A 12219-nucleotide genomic window follows, 5' to 3' on the forward strand; every position below is an offset into this window, starting at 1 on the left:
TTGGCAAACTACCGCGTGCCTTTTACCTGCCCCCCTGCTTTTAACACGCAAATCCTCCCAGGTGCAGACGGCAGGGGCATAGTTCAGAGAGCTGGAGAGGAGAAGCATCTTATCTTATCACATCCTTACCAAAATCATGCCGGTAAGCGAGCCTGGCCCTGCGGCTGGGTCCGGTTATCATCCCTGGGTGTCAGGGAGGTCACTGGGGCAGCAAAACCGGCTGTGAAGTGAAGTACATTTCCAGGGATGGACATGTTGTGTTTATGGTTATATTGCACAGACGTGCCCGTCGGAGTTGCCTGCAGCTCAGGCTGCGCTCACACCAGTCCCCAAAACAGATTAAGAAGATGGTTTGTTGTAAAGCACCAATCAGGCACAATTTGACGTGTGTGCAAGCTGTTACAAATCTCTTTTCTTTACTGCTCTGTCCCACGTGCTGAGATACTTCGCTTTAAATGGATTTCTGGTACCTATATCAATATTTGCATGTTCTCAGAAAACAGTGGGAGATGCTGATGCCGATGTTGCTGGAGCAAAGGATGAACAAACCCGTCCCCGGGCTGTAACTGAAAAAGTCCCAAAGCTTCTCAGGTCTACATACACGATGGAGACTCAGCTCCAAGTGCCCCGGGCTCTGTCCTGCATCAAGCCAGGTGTCCATACCCAGCCGGGGCAACCAACAGCTCTTCCCACGGACCAGCTCCCGCTGCCCGGAGGCACTGCAAGACCGGTAATTACAGCCCTGGAAAGCCTGTCCTTTTGCTGAACTGCTGCCTTTAGCATGCCTCAGGTTATGACTTGGCTGATGGGCACCTGTGTGATCAAACCGCCTTCTCCATCTTCCCTCCCCCTCTTCTTTGATGAAGCCTAAATTGAATAATTATCATCATTGGAGCCCCAATTGAGAGGCTCAGCCCTGCCTTCCCTTTTATTTTCCAGTTACACCTGGTGTCTCAAAACCCTCAGCAACAGCTGCACATGATTTTTCATCTACCAAAAAAACCCCCCCAGAATCTGAAAAGGAAGCCAAAGAAGATTCCTTCTGGATGGCCAGAAAATACGTTGAGCAGGGCCTTGGTTTGCTTTTCATGAGCATGTGAGGCTGCGCCTGCACAGCAGGATGGCAGTTTCTGGGGACAAAGGAAGTGTTTTCATTACAGTTTGATCAATTGCTGCTGGTTATCTGCCCTCCGTTGGGAAGAGAAGGTTATAAAGAGAGCAGTTTGGTCCTGTGTGTGGGTTTGGTGGGAAAACCCCTTCGATGGCATCTCCGGGGCACTTCCTGGCTGATGAAGCCAGGCAGGAGCTGCCCCATAGAAAGGCAATGCAAAGCAGCTTGCTGCCCTCAACGGCCCCGGAATCGGACCCTCCATCCCTCTGTTTACAAAGGGCCCACCGAAAGCACGTGCCGTTAAATCTACCTGGCTCAAAGGTAATTTTTTTTATGGACAGAGAGGAAATCGGTTCATCCAGCGAGTTTATTCTTTACGACAGTGCTTATCTAGAAGCTACCAGTCTCTGAGGTGGTAAAACCCTTCGCCAACTCCCTGTCATCTTACCCACACTCACAGGCTTCTGCTTGGCAGCCAAGCCAGGGCCAAGCTCGAACTTCGCGTGGCTCGGTTCTGTGGCTCTCAGAGATCGCTGGAACCAAGACGCTCAACAGAGCACATTTGATTGGTTTCCCGTCTCAGAGTAAACACAAAACACAATGTATTTCCAAGAGCGTAAAGGTTTAAACATATTTACCCTTAGTAGGAAAGGGTAAAGACAATTAAGATCTTAGAGGAGCTGCAATCTCTGTACGTGCAGGAGATGGCATGGGGAGATTCAGCCAGCACGTCGCTCCATGTCAGCGGGTTCTGCGGGTGCCGCTGAAAGTAAGAAGAGTAGGAAACAGCCTTGGTTTTGCCAGTTGCTAGTTCCAAAGGCTTTGCCATATTTCACAGTTCCCAGAGAATTCGAGCAGAAGCGCAGGGTGGAAAACAGACAGTGAAATGTTATGGTGTGAAGGTGAAACTACCTGGAGGTTTGCAGGTGACCTGCGGCTGGAGAGCCAGCCATGCAGTTTGGAGAGCCGATTTTTCTCAGGGAGATTGGCTGGTGACAAGGACCTCGGATAAAGTGAAGTACAAGCAAAACTACTCAAAACTCAATAATTAGTTATTGGGAAAGCGTATTGCAGAAGCAAAGGTCACTGCAATGCAGAACAGAGGTGTGGGGGGGAGAGGAATGGCCAGGCGCTGCTCAGGGATAACAGCACTTCTGGTGTCATCCCAGAGACCTCTGTTCAAGGCTCTGCAGCTGTTATCACTGAGTATCAATGATGGTTGGCTTGTTGTTGTTGTCAAGTTTGATGTCAAGAAACTACTCAAGAGACTGATCTAATGAATCACGTCGTATCAGTCTAAAGTGACACCATCTGCAAAACCGAAGGAAGGTCGGTGCCAAATCACCTCTGGATTGGCATGAGCACTCCTCAGCAGCGTTACTGCTCCTCTTTCACAAAGCCCTGACAGGTCAGGGCCATTTCTGTTGGGAAGGATGGATAACTCATTAGAAGAGGCCATTAATTCCACTTCTTTGCTGGATACATTCAAGCACACTTACTAAAAAAAGCCCCAGAACAAAACCATTTTCCTGATATTACATCAAGTTTACTTTGTCTTTTCTACAGCCATATCATCCTGCCATAAATTGGTACCTCCTATGTGTAATTATTAACCAAAGGGTAGGATTGGTCTGCCTGGAAAAAGTAAAACCCAGCCAGTATTTCTGGGAGCTGCTATTTCATCACCAGTATTTATTCACATGGGTTTTGAGGATGGCAGTTACTTTTTTCTGTAGTCATTTTACAAGGTACAATAGAGATCATAAATTAACAAGTAATATATAGGAGGGGACTGTCCAGGTTTGACAAGACTGAGGCAACACAAGTTTTCCTCCAGAATAAGCGTGGATGTTTTGCAGCCCGCTCCAAGAAAGTCACGCACACCGCACAAAGTTGGAGCTCTGCCTCCCGCTGCTCGAGGAGCATCGCCACGGCCGTAAACAGCTGCTCTTCGTCTATGAGATACTGTTTGTGTCACAGAAAGTGACTAAGATATAGTCATGGGGAATCACACCAGAGTCCCTGTCCCAAAGAGCCCACGGTCTGAAGGACAGGGTTGGTCATCCAGTGGCTTCAGAGAGTCCCCCTGGCCACCCGGGCTGCCCCTGCGCTATTTCCATTACAAGACCAGCTCTCCTCCACCAAGTGTAAAATCTCCATGACAAATAAACACTTAGGGTCTGCTTTTCTTTCATTTCAGGAATAACTTAATCGGGTGTGTTTACCCAGCGTACAGCAGCCTAGGTGGGACAAGTGACTGGAAGAAGCCCTCGCCACATCCGACGTGAGCCAGAAGTAGAGTTTGAGTGTGCAGATGCTCAGGGGTAGCCAAAGGCGGCTCTTCACCAGCTCCACCACAGCCATTTTCCAAGTCTAACTAGCAACAGCCTCGTCACAAATGGAGACACACAAAAAAAGAGAAGGAGGCGTGTTATGAACAGCTTTTACCACACACAGAAATCAGGTCGGGGCTGGTTAGTGACCTGCACATCTCATAGTTGCAGATATGTGGGACTCTAAATCAGGCATTTCTATTTCTATGCCCAGAACGGGAGGAACTGCTAGAGGTTAGACTCACTGACCTCTTACAAACTCACCAGGGGAAGGCAAAGAAAGAAAAAATCCTCAAACCACCCCTGAGATACTACGGCTGCAAGAAAGACGTATGGAAAGGAGCCACGGGCACAGCCAAGGGGGCCCCTCGCCTGGAACAACACCAGTTGGAGAGCTTCATCTTTTCCCACCATCACTTTCAGGATCAAAACCTGCCCTTTGCTGTCCTTGAAGGTTACCTGCGATAATACATGACCTATCAGCACCTTTAATGAAAAGCCCAGCTGCTAAAAGCTGATTTTAAGAATACAAAGAAGTTTTAGACTTCCAATAAATAGAGAAACAGACCCTTATTTAAAAATAAAAAAAAATCAAACACTGGAGTTGACAAAAATATCCTTCACCTCATAAACAAAGGAAGCAGTTGAACTTTCACGCAGGCTGGGATGAGAGATTTTGCAATAACTAATCCAGAAGAAGGTATTTCATTTCCTGCTAATTTCAGCAGCTGCTGAAGCATTTTTCGGTGGCAGCGGAATCCGATTCAGAAAGACTTTGAGCACGCACAGCAGCACCGCACTCCTCCACCCCCAGAAGCGGCTGCATTACAGCAGCTTCGGAAGATGTACATCCGTCTTCAGCGCAGGGGTCCACTAACTACTCGTAGGCAGATTTACTTTCTGATAGACAGGGCTCAAGCATGAGCCACTCCACTCTCGTGAGACCCCACCTGAGTAGTGCATCCAGCTCTGGAATCCCCAACATAAGAAGGACACGGACCTGTGGGAGCGTGTCCAGACGAGAGCCACGAGGATGATCCGAGGGCTGGAGCACCTCTCCTATGAGAAGAGGCTGAAAGAGTTGGGGTTGTTCAGCCTGGAGAAGAGAAGGCTCCGGGGAGATCTTATTGTGGCCTTCCAGCACCTAAATGGGCTACAGGAGAGCTGGAGAAGGACTTTTTACAGGGGCATGTAGTGATAGAACGAGGGGGAATGGCTATAAACTGGAAGAAGGCAGGTTTAGATTAAACATTAGGAAGAAATTTTTTACTTTGAGGGTGGTGAGGCACTGGCCCAGGTTGCCCAGAGAAGCTGTGGCTGCCCCATCCCTGGAGGTGTTCAAGGCCAGGTTGGACAGGGCTTGGAGCAACCTGGGCTGGTGGGAGGTGTCCCTGCCTGCGGCAGGGGGGTTGGAACTCGATGATCTTCAAGGTCCCTTCCAACCTAAACCATTCTATGATTCTATGAAAAGCTGTGGTAACTGGCACTGTATGTAAAATACCGGGAGCTGGACGGTAGGTATCTGCACCGGGGCTGTGTGCGGGACTGTCCTTTGCAGGTGATGAACTTGCTGTGTGTACACAGCACCAAGAACGCATTGAGCAATACCCGCAAGTTGAATTCTCATTCGGATCACAGCAAATTGCTGCAGCTTGTAAGTTTTCTCCCACTACAGAGACCAAAGATCCATTAAGGCTGAGCATGTTTCTCTGTTCTCCACCAGCTCAGACTGGTATGGCAGCATGGAAGGAAAAAAAGGTAATTTTGCAATGCTGCTACCCGAGGTTTCTTAGAAACAGTCCCAGCCAGCAAGGCCTCCTATGGCAGTGCTGGGAAAAGAGAGTGTTCGTTTTCTACAAGCCCTCGATCTGCCTTTTCCACAAGGAAACTGCACGTGATCGCTGTGGAGAGCACGTGGAGAGGGGCTGGCTTCCTTGGGCACTTCCATTCTCCATTCTTCCATTCCATTAGGAGAGCAGAGATGCTCTGCCCTCCTCTGCCACCCTCCCATCTCAGCATGAGTCCCACTCCTTTTAATCTGCAATCACCTGTAATGGATTTATGCCTGGGGCATCCTTGGTTATTGTCCCTGTGCAGGAGCCCAGGGCTCAGGCCACGGGGGTCCCCGTTCCCCTGGGTCACTGACAGCACGGCCGTAGCCAGACAGCTGGTATCAAATCACGGTAGCACATCAAACTCCCTCAAACCTCACATCTGCTGGCTGTGAGGGGTGGAAGCAACAGAGCAAATTTTCCTTGAAATGCCCTTGGGATTCAGCTGCCCAGCCCAGGGAGAAAGCTGCTTCTCGTGAGAGGTTTGCTCACCGCCCGGGGCACGACTGACAGGCCCCTGTTTAACAAGCACTTGTTGCAATAATTTCATAGCTCCTTTGTAAAAGTGGCATGTTTTTCGAAGGTTACGCAAAGGACAAAAGCATGATTCAAGAAGAAAACTTCCAGTAAGGATGAGAATGTAACTTAAGCCCTTGCAAGAGAAAGTTTCCTGCATCATTTCCTAGAGAAAAAAAAAAAAAAAAAGTGTTTGATGAGTGCGTTGCGTGCTACGAGACCAACGCAGCATGTGTTCGTGCTGGGACCCGTCTACGGGATGCGAAGGGAGACAGAAGGCAGGGCTGAGTCTCCAAGGGATTTCAGCCCGGAGGAGGCTGTGCCTCCACAGTGCACAGCCTGCCCCGCACGCTCCGAAACCCATCAGAGGAAAACCCTATCGATACAACCTGTACAGCCACGGCAAGCGAAGCAAGCGCCGGTGAACTTGTAGAAATACTGTTTTCACTTGGGCAAAATCTATTCTTACTTCATGCTAAATACGGTAAAGTCTGATGAGAGACAACACCGTTGTATTCCTCCCAGATTAGTCAGAGAAATACTTGTGCTATTCTTACCCTTTCCTCGTTCCACACTGCCATCAGTAAGCAGAATATGCAAAGTGCGTTATCTCTCCCGGTGTTTCCACCAGCACTGGTAGCTCAAGTTAAAAGTTCACCTTTATTTCGGAGCGAATATAAGGAACCTTTGTGTTCCTTTCTCACTTCAGAAAACAGGAAAAACAGTACTGAATCTTCACTCAAAAGCCTGGCAGGGAGAAGAGTAATGTGGAAGAAGTGTTGTTTCATTAATGTTTAATTCTTAACGATTCAACACATTCTCATAGCAATTATTAGCTGAGAAAATTCTCTTCCTCCACCACTGATTGAGACTCACTACTGTCCACATGCTTTGACTACTTCTAGAAAAAGGAATCACCCAACAACCAAGGAGAGCTGTATACGGATGAGGAAAAAGACAGAAACCTCCAGATGTACCTGTCCTGTACGGGACAAGCAATTTTAAAAGCACAGCTCTCATAACAACAGGGTAATTAATTTTTAGGAGATGAAAATGGGAGTCTTTAATAAGGAAGGACTCTCAAAATCCACATGAGAAACAGATGCTCCAACATTTTTTAATGAACTTCAAATAGCATCTTCTTACAAAAATAAAGGGTGCTCCTATTGTGTGGTCGGTTCTGCCGCCGCAGCAGAAGGCCCTGTCCACGCTGGAGCCCACCCTGAACTCTCCTGCCGTTGGCAGAGGGCAGTCGGGCCACACTCCTTTCACAAAGCCAAGAGGAACGGGAGTTGCTTGCTGAAGATTTTGTGCTTTATTTTTCAAAAGCACAAAAGGAAAATCCCAATTTTGCTGTGTTTGTGCTCAGAACGCATTAACTGATTCCAGGGGTGCTCAGAGAAAGTCTGGGGTGTAGGAGACCAGAACACGACACAAGCATCGGAGCACTGGCTGTATCACCTTGCAGAAAATAATTTGGTTTTCTCCCTAGCCCTACCATTGCAAATATATATACACCACCACTTCTGAATTCTCATTTTAATCAGCAAGAGGATCCACATGTAAAAACGGCACAAACTTTAAAATAATATACTGCAGTCCCTGGGTATAGACACCCAGATTTGAGCAAGGAAGAGTCTTGGTATACTCTGTGCGAAGTCTTACACCTCAGACTGTTTTGAACAGATTTTAATAGCTCTGGACAGATCTGAACTGAGATTGAAGTCTCACCCATTCACTGGCGGTGAAGTGTGTCAGTCTGGCAGCAGACACCTTCCTGATAATCAGGAGACAAATTTATGCCTTGGGAAATTTTGCAGATTATGTGTTTCTTGTATACAAGCAAAACTGTTCAATATGATTCACTCACCTGGAAATATACATTATTTTTTGATGCTGCTATTTCCTAGTTGACTGTAATTTCACAAACAACTGCATGACTAACTCCTGATGCTGGGTTTGTAACGGGTTGGACTTTAGGCTCTCATCCTTACATATAATACAAGTCAGCTTCCTGTTGGTATATTTCCCTGGAGAGGGCAACAGTTACATTCGACTGGAGCTGTCTATAAAACCATCACAAAAAACAAGTAAGAATCCTGAGAGGTATTTTCTAAAGAACTTTAAATAAATTAATAATAATAAATTCACAAAACGTCGGTGGTGTTTAGGTGCCCAAATGAAGCAGAAGGCTTCGTGAATGTTATTTCTTGTTCTCTGGTCAAAATCTAACTTTTTATCGCAGGAATGAAGCAAAACACAAGCCAGCAGGCAGTCTGGGCTCACTGGCTCTGCAGGCTGTTACATTTCTATGCCTTCCCATTGCATCCTAGAAAGTGGGCTGTGCAGACCCTCCTTGGGTCACCCCTCCTTGGGGTCACCTTTCCCTGGGTCACCCCTTCTTGGGGCCACCCCTTCTTGGGGCTACCCCTCCTTGGGTCACCCCTCCTTTGCTCAGGAGCTGCATTTAAGCTCAGGCCTTTGTCCTCACCCAAAGCCCACTCTGAGCACGCCTGTGTCATGCATTGCCCATCTTGAATCGACTTTCTGGCCACGGTGCCACTGGGCTCAGAGGGCCATGGGGGTGTCCAGCCCCAGCTGCTGCCCTTGCACTAGAGAGCGAGCAGAGGGATGTGTATCGGGCCTCGAGTACAGGTCATCTCCCATTGCCAGCCCGTTTCTCCTTCCTTCCCCGTGCACCGTCACCTGCCAGCTCCCAAGCTCTTGCTTAGCAAGGTAAGAGCAGAACATCAAACAGCAGTCTTCCTCTGAGAAACACAAACACACCCTTCTCATTTTCTCAAGCGCTTCCTGGTAATGACGGTCATTGCCATCCTGCACGTTACCCTATTCCGGTCACAGATTAAGCAGCTGTTAGGAAGAGGCACCTATTTAGTAGACTTCAGCGAGCCCAATCTCGCAGACATAAGTAATTGAGTAATAGGCGCTTTGTTGGCAGCGCCCGTGCCCAGGAGCACTGCAAGGTGCCACTGTCAGCAGGCGCCTGGACCACGGATCGAGGAAGCCTTGGCCGGGCCATGTGGGATGGAGCCGTGCTTTGCTCCCTGCTCCCAGCAAGCAGCCGGTCTTAGGAGGGGTCTTTATTAGGAGCTCATTTGGTAACAGGGTCTACCACAGCGCCAGCTCCTAAATCACAGTGCTGGAACCAGAGGGCCAGGTGGGAGCGTGCACCACACCGACCTGCCGAGGCTCACCGCAGGTTCCTTCAGCCCCAGAGCTCCGTCCCCACCAAGCTCGCATGTTGCCCGACTGTGCTGCAGCTTCTCTGCCTGGTCTGAGCGCCCTCGGGCAGGCTGGGAGCAGATGGGGCAGCAGCGGTGCAAGGATGCACAGGGATGCTCCAGTGTTACACAGTCCCGGCAAGGGACATGGGGCTGAACACCAGTATCCCCCAGGCTCCTGCCGGGATGTAACAGAAGGGCTGCCCAAGCGACAGCAGGAAGGAGGGCTGTTGCATCCTTCCTCTGCACTGCGCTACGTTCCCTCCTTTGGATGGAATTAATTAGGCTCTGCGCTTGGATCCAATTAGAGACAGGAAAGTGGATTTCCTCTCTCTGATTTGAATCGGAGCATCTCTCTGGGTTTTTTTTTTTTTTCCTTGCCTGCTCTGAAACAAGATAATGCTGGCTGTGAGGGCAAATAGAGAAAACTGAAGGCACCTTTTCCTAAAGAGCCAGCTCTGCTCTTACAGCTGACCAGAAAAGGGGCAGGGGAAGCAACACTGAGCACAAATCCCTCTGTAAACAACAGCTTCTTTCCAGGTTATGAACATTTCCCTTTTAAATAAAAGTAAAACATGCCTATATTTTAACTAACTCAATAAATGAAATCACTAACGAGGAAGCAAACAGACTGTTAACAGCCAAACAAGAGATTGCTTTGACTTAGAAACATCTCCGCAACAATTTAATTGCTTGAAGGCTAAGCAATAAAGCCCTGTAGGGGATTCCCTGGGTCTTTCTACCAGATACCAGCATACCTTTCTTTCTTCTATTTAAAAAAAAAAAAAAAAGAAGAATGAGGTCATCAACTCTATTTCAATATTTATTGGTGGGTAAAGAATGTCTTTTCCCCTACTTGATCTTTTCTTCGTGTGTAAAATTTATGTACATAGTTGCCTATAACTTTAGACAAAACCATTTCAGTAGCTCCTATCAGTTACTCATGTCTCTTCTCCCTCCCTCACAAATAGCAGCAAAAAAATGTTCTCATGAAATTGCAAATAATAATAAAAAAAAGGAGCAGTGGTAAATAGGAGGCCCAAAGATAGAGATCCAGATCCTCAGCCCAGTTCTACACAGACAAGGAACTAGATCGGCCATTTTCACGTAAAGCACACTACGGTTTGAAATATTCTTGAGGGCAACTCTTTGAAGCATTTCTCTAAAATGATGCATTACCCACTAAACATTTTACACCATGCTGTGTTAAATATATCAGAGGATAACAGCTGAAAATCAGTATTTTTCCAGCAACTTTCATACAAATTGTATCTTTGCAGAACTGGCAGCCCAACAGCACTTAACATCAGGGAAAAGACTCAAGATGCATTTCAAATAGGCTACGAAATAGCCTGGAAGGAATAGGATGGGGAGAAGTACAGCCCTTTGTAGGGGCAGGAGGTGCTACGGGACAGGAAAAGGGCTGGTGTTGCCTGAAGGGACAGAGAAGGAGGGAAGGCAGGCAAAACCCTATCCCAGATAGCCAATATAGGATTTCTGAAGATGGTATCTTGGTCTACCTCCATCCCAGCCATGTATTTGTTCACATTAAACAAAATAATCATATTTTTCACTTGACCTGCAGGACATGAAGAGGTGAAACGTGGAAATGGAGATACAAAATTGGAGATACAAAGTTCACGTTCTAGAATTGTTCTCAGTGGGAGACTTATCGTGTGGCCTCAAAACCTCTAATGGCACAACAGTGCCAAGCCAAAAAGAAGGAAAAGAGCAAGTCTGTGCTGCTCTCTGACTTTTCAACCTCTGACCCCTGTCAAGAATCACCCCTGCGCTTCTGGCTGTCAAATCAGCCAAAAGCTTTACCCGTACTTTTAACAAGGCGCCAAACTGTAGGTAATTAACCTTTCCAAGGGCTGAGAGATCCAGCTCTGAAGCTGATGCCATGCTGAACCATCACCCAGGTTTGATCGGAGCTGGGTCACCATCCTCACATCTTTGCAAAGCCTGTGGCTTGCCAGGAGTAAAAGGAGAGCTGCTGAATGTCCACTCGAGACCGAAGAGCTGGGGCAAGACCTGGGCTCTCCTTCCCCCCAGCTGCACCCAGCCACGGGCTAACTTCTTCCACATACATTGTGTAACATGTGCAAACGGTCTGGGAAAATAATAAGTAAACCCTTCCTCAATATAGTTTTACAAGCCAAAACTGTAAAATCTGATACGGGTGTGTTCTGCTACAGGTGCACAAGTCGGAATTGAGTTGTCATTGAATGGTTTGGTTTGGAAGGGACCTTTAAAGGCCACCTAGTCTAACCCCCCTGCAATTAAGCAGGGACATGTTCAACCAGATCAGGTTGCTCAGAGCCCCATGCAACCTGACCTTGAATGCCTCCAGGGATGGGGCATCTGCCACCTCTTCGGTTAACCTGGCCCAGTGTTTCACCACCCACGTTTCTTCCTTATATCTAGTCTAAATCTCCCTCTTTTAGTTTAAAACCATTACCCCTTGTCCTATTGCAACAGACCCTGCTAAAATTCTGTCCCCATCTTTCTTAAAAGCCCCTTTTAAGTACTCAGAGGCCGCAATAAGGTGTCCCCGAAGTCTTCTCTTCTCCAGGCTGAACAACCCCAACTCTCTCAGCCTGTTGATTGCCCTTTAAGTCACACTGTTGACTGTATCACTGTGCTGGAGACAACACTGAGGGGCCCTTCGCCACCGCTGGCATGTAGGAGACTGCTCCGTGCCACAAGCTCTGACGCACACAACACATATATATATATATATATATATATGCACACACAGAGACATGCAGGTGCAAGGTGGACAAGCGTTGGCGGGAGGCTCGCATCACTGCCCCGTGTGAAGGAAAACCTGCCCTGTTCTCTTCAAACACACGATTCAAACCCAGAGCCTGCTACTCTATTGGCAAAAAAAAAAACAAACAAAAACCCAACAACCCACACCAGAAACGTGCACTTCTGTGTGTGGTGTTTAACGGTGAACTCCCGGGCTGAGTCTCTTCATCCACACCGGCGAAAAGCCCCGTCCCTCGAGCCGGCGCCCGGCCGGGAGTACAGCGATGCCATCCCGCCCCTCCCGAAGCTGTAGCCCCGGCCCCGACCCCGGTTCCTCACGCTGCTCCCGCCTGAGGGAAACCGGGGACAATTCAAATGGCGGCCTCCCGCGGCGGCTGCCCCGGCCCGTGGTGCACCGCGGCGCCAAGATG

The 12219-nt window shown here is 48.2% G+C and overlaps 1 protein-coding gene across 1 annotated transcript in view; it reads left to right on the forward strand.

Annotated features, from left to right (window-relative positions):
- Window positions 1-136: 136 nt before the first annotated feature.
- GFER (growth factor, augmenter of liver regeneration) overlaps window positions 137-12219 on the forward strand; it is a 14161-nt gene continuing 2078 nt past the window's right edge. The window contains exon 1 of the mRNA XM_009894962.1: window positions 137-142. Coding sequence (XP_009893264.1) covers window positions 137-142 — 6 coding nt within the window. The remainder of the gene's footprint in view (window positions 143-12219) is intronic.

This window comes from Charadrius vociferus, unplaced genomic scaffold, assembly GCF_000708025.1.
Source record: "Charadrius vociferus isolate BGI_N301 unplaced genomic scaffold, ASM70802v2 scaffold600, whole genome shotgun sequence".
In the NCBI taxonomy this organism is placed as follows: Eukaryota; Metazoa; Chordata; class Aves; order Charadriiformes; family Charadriidae; genus Charadrius; species Charadrius vociferus.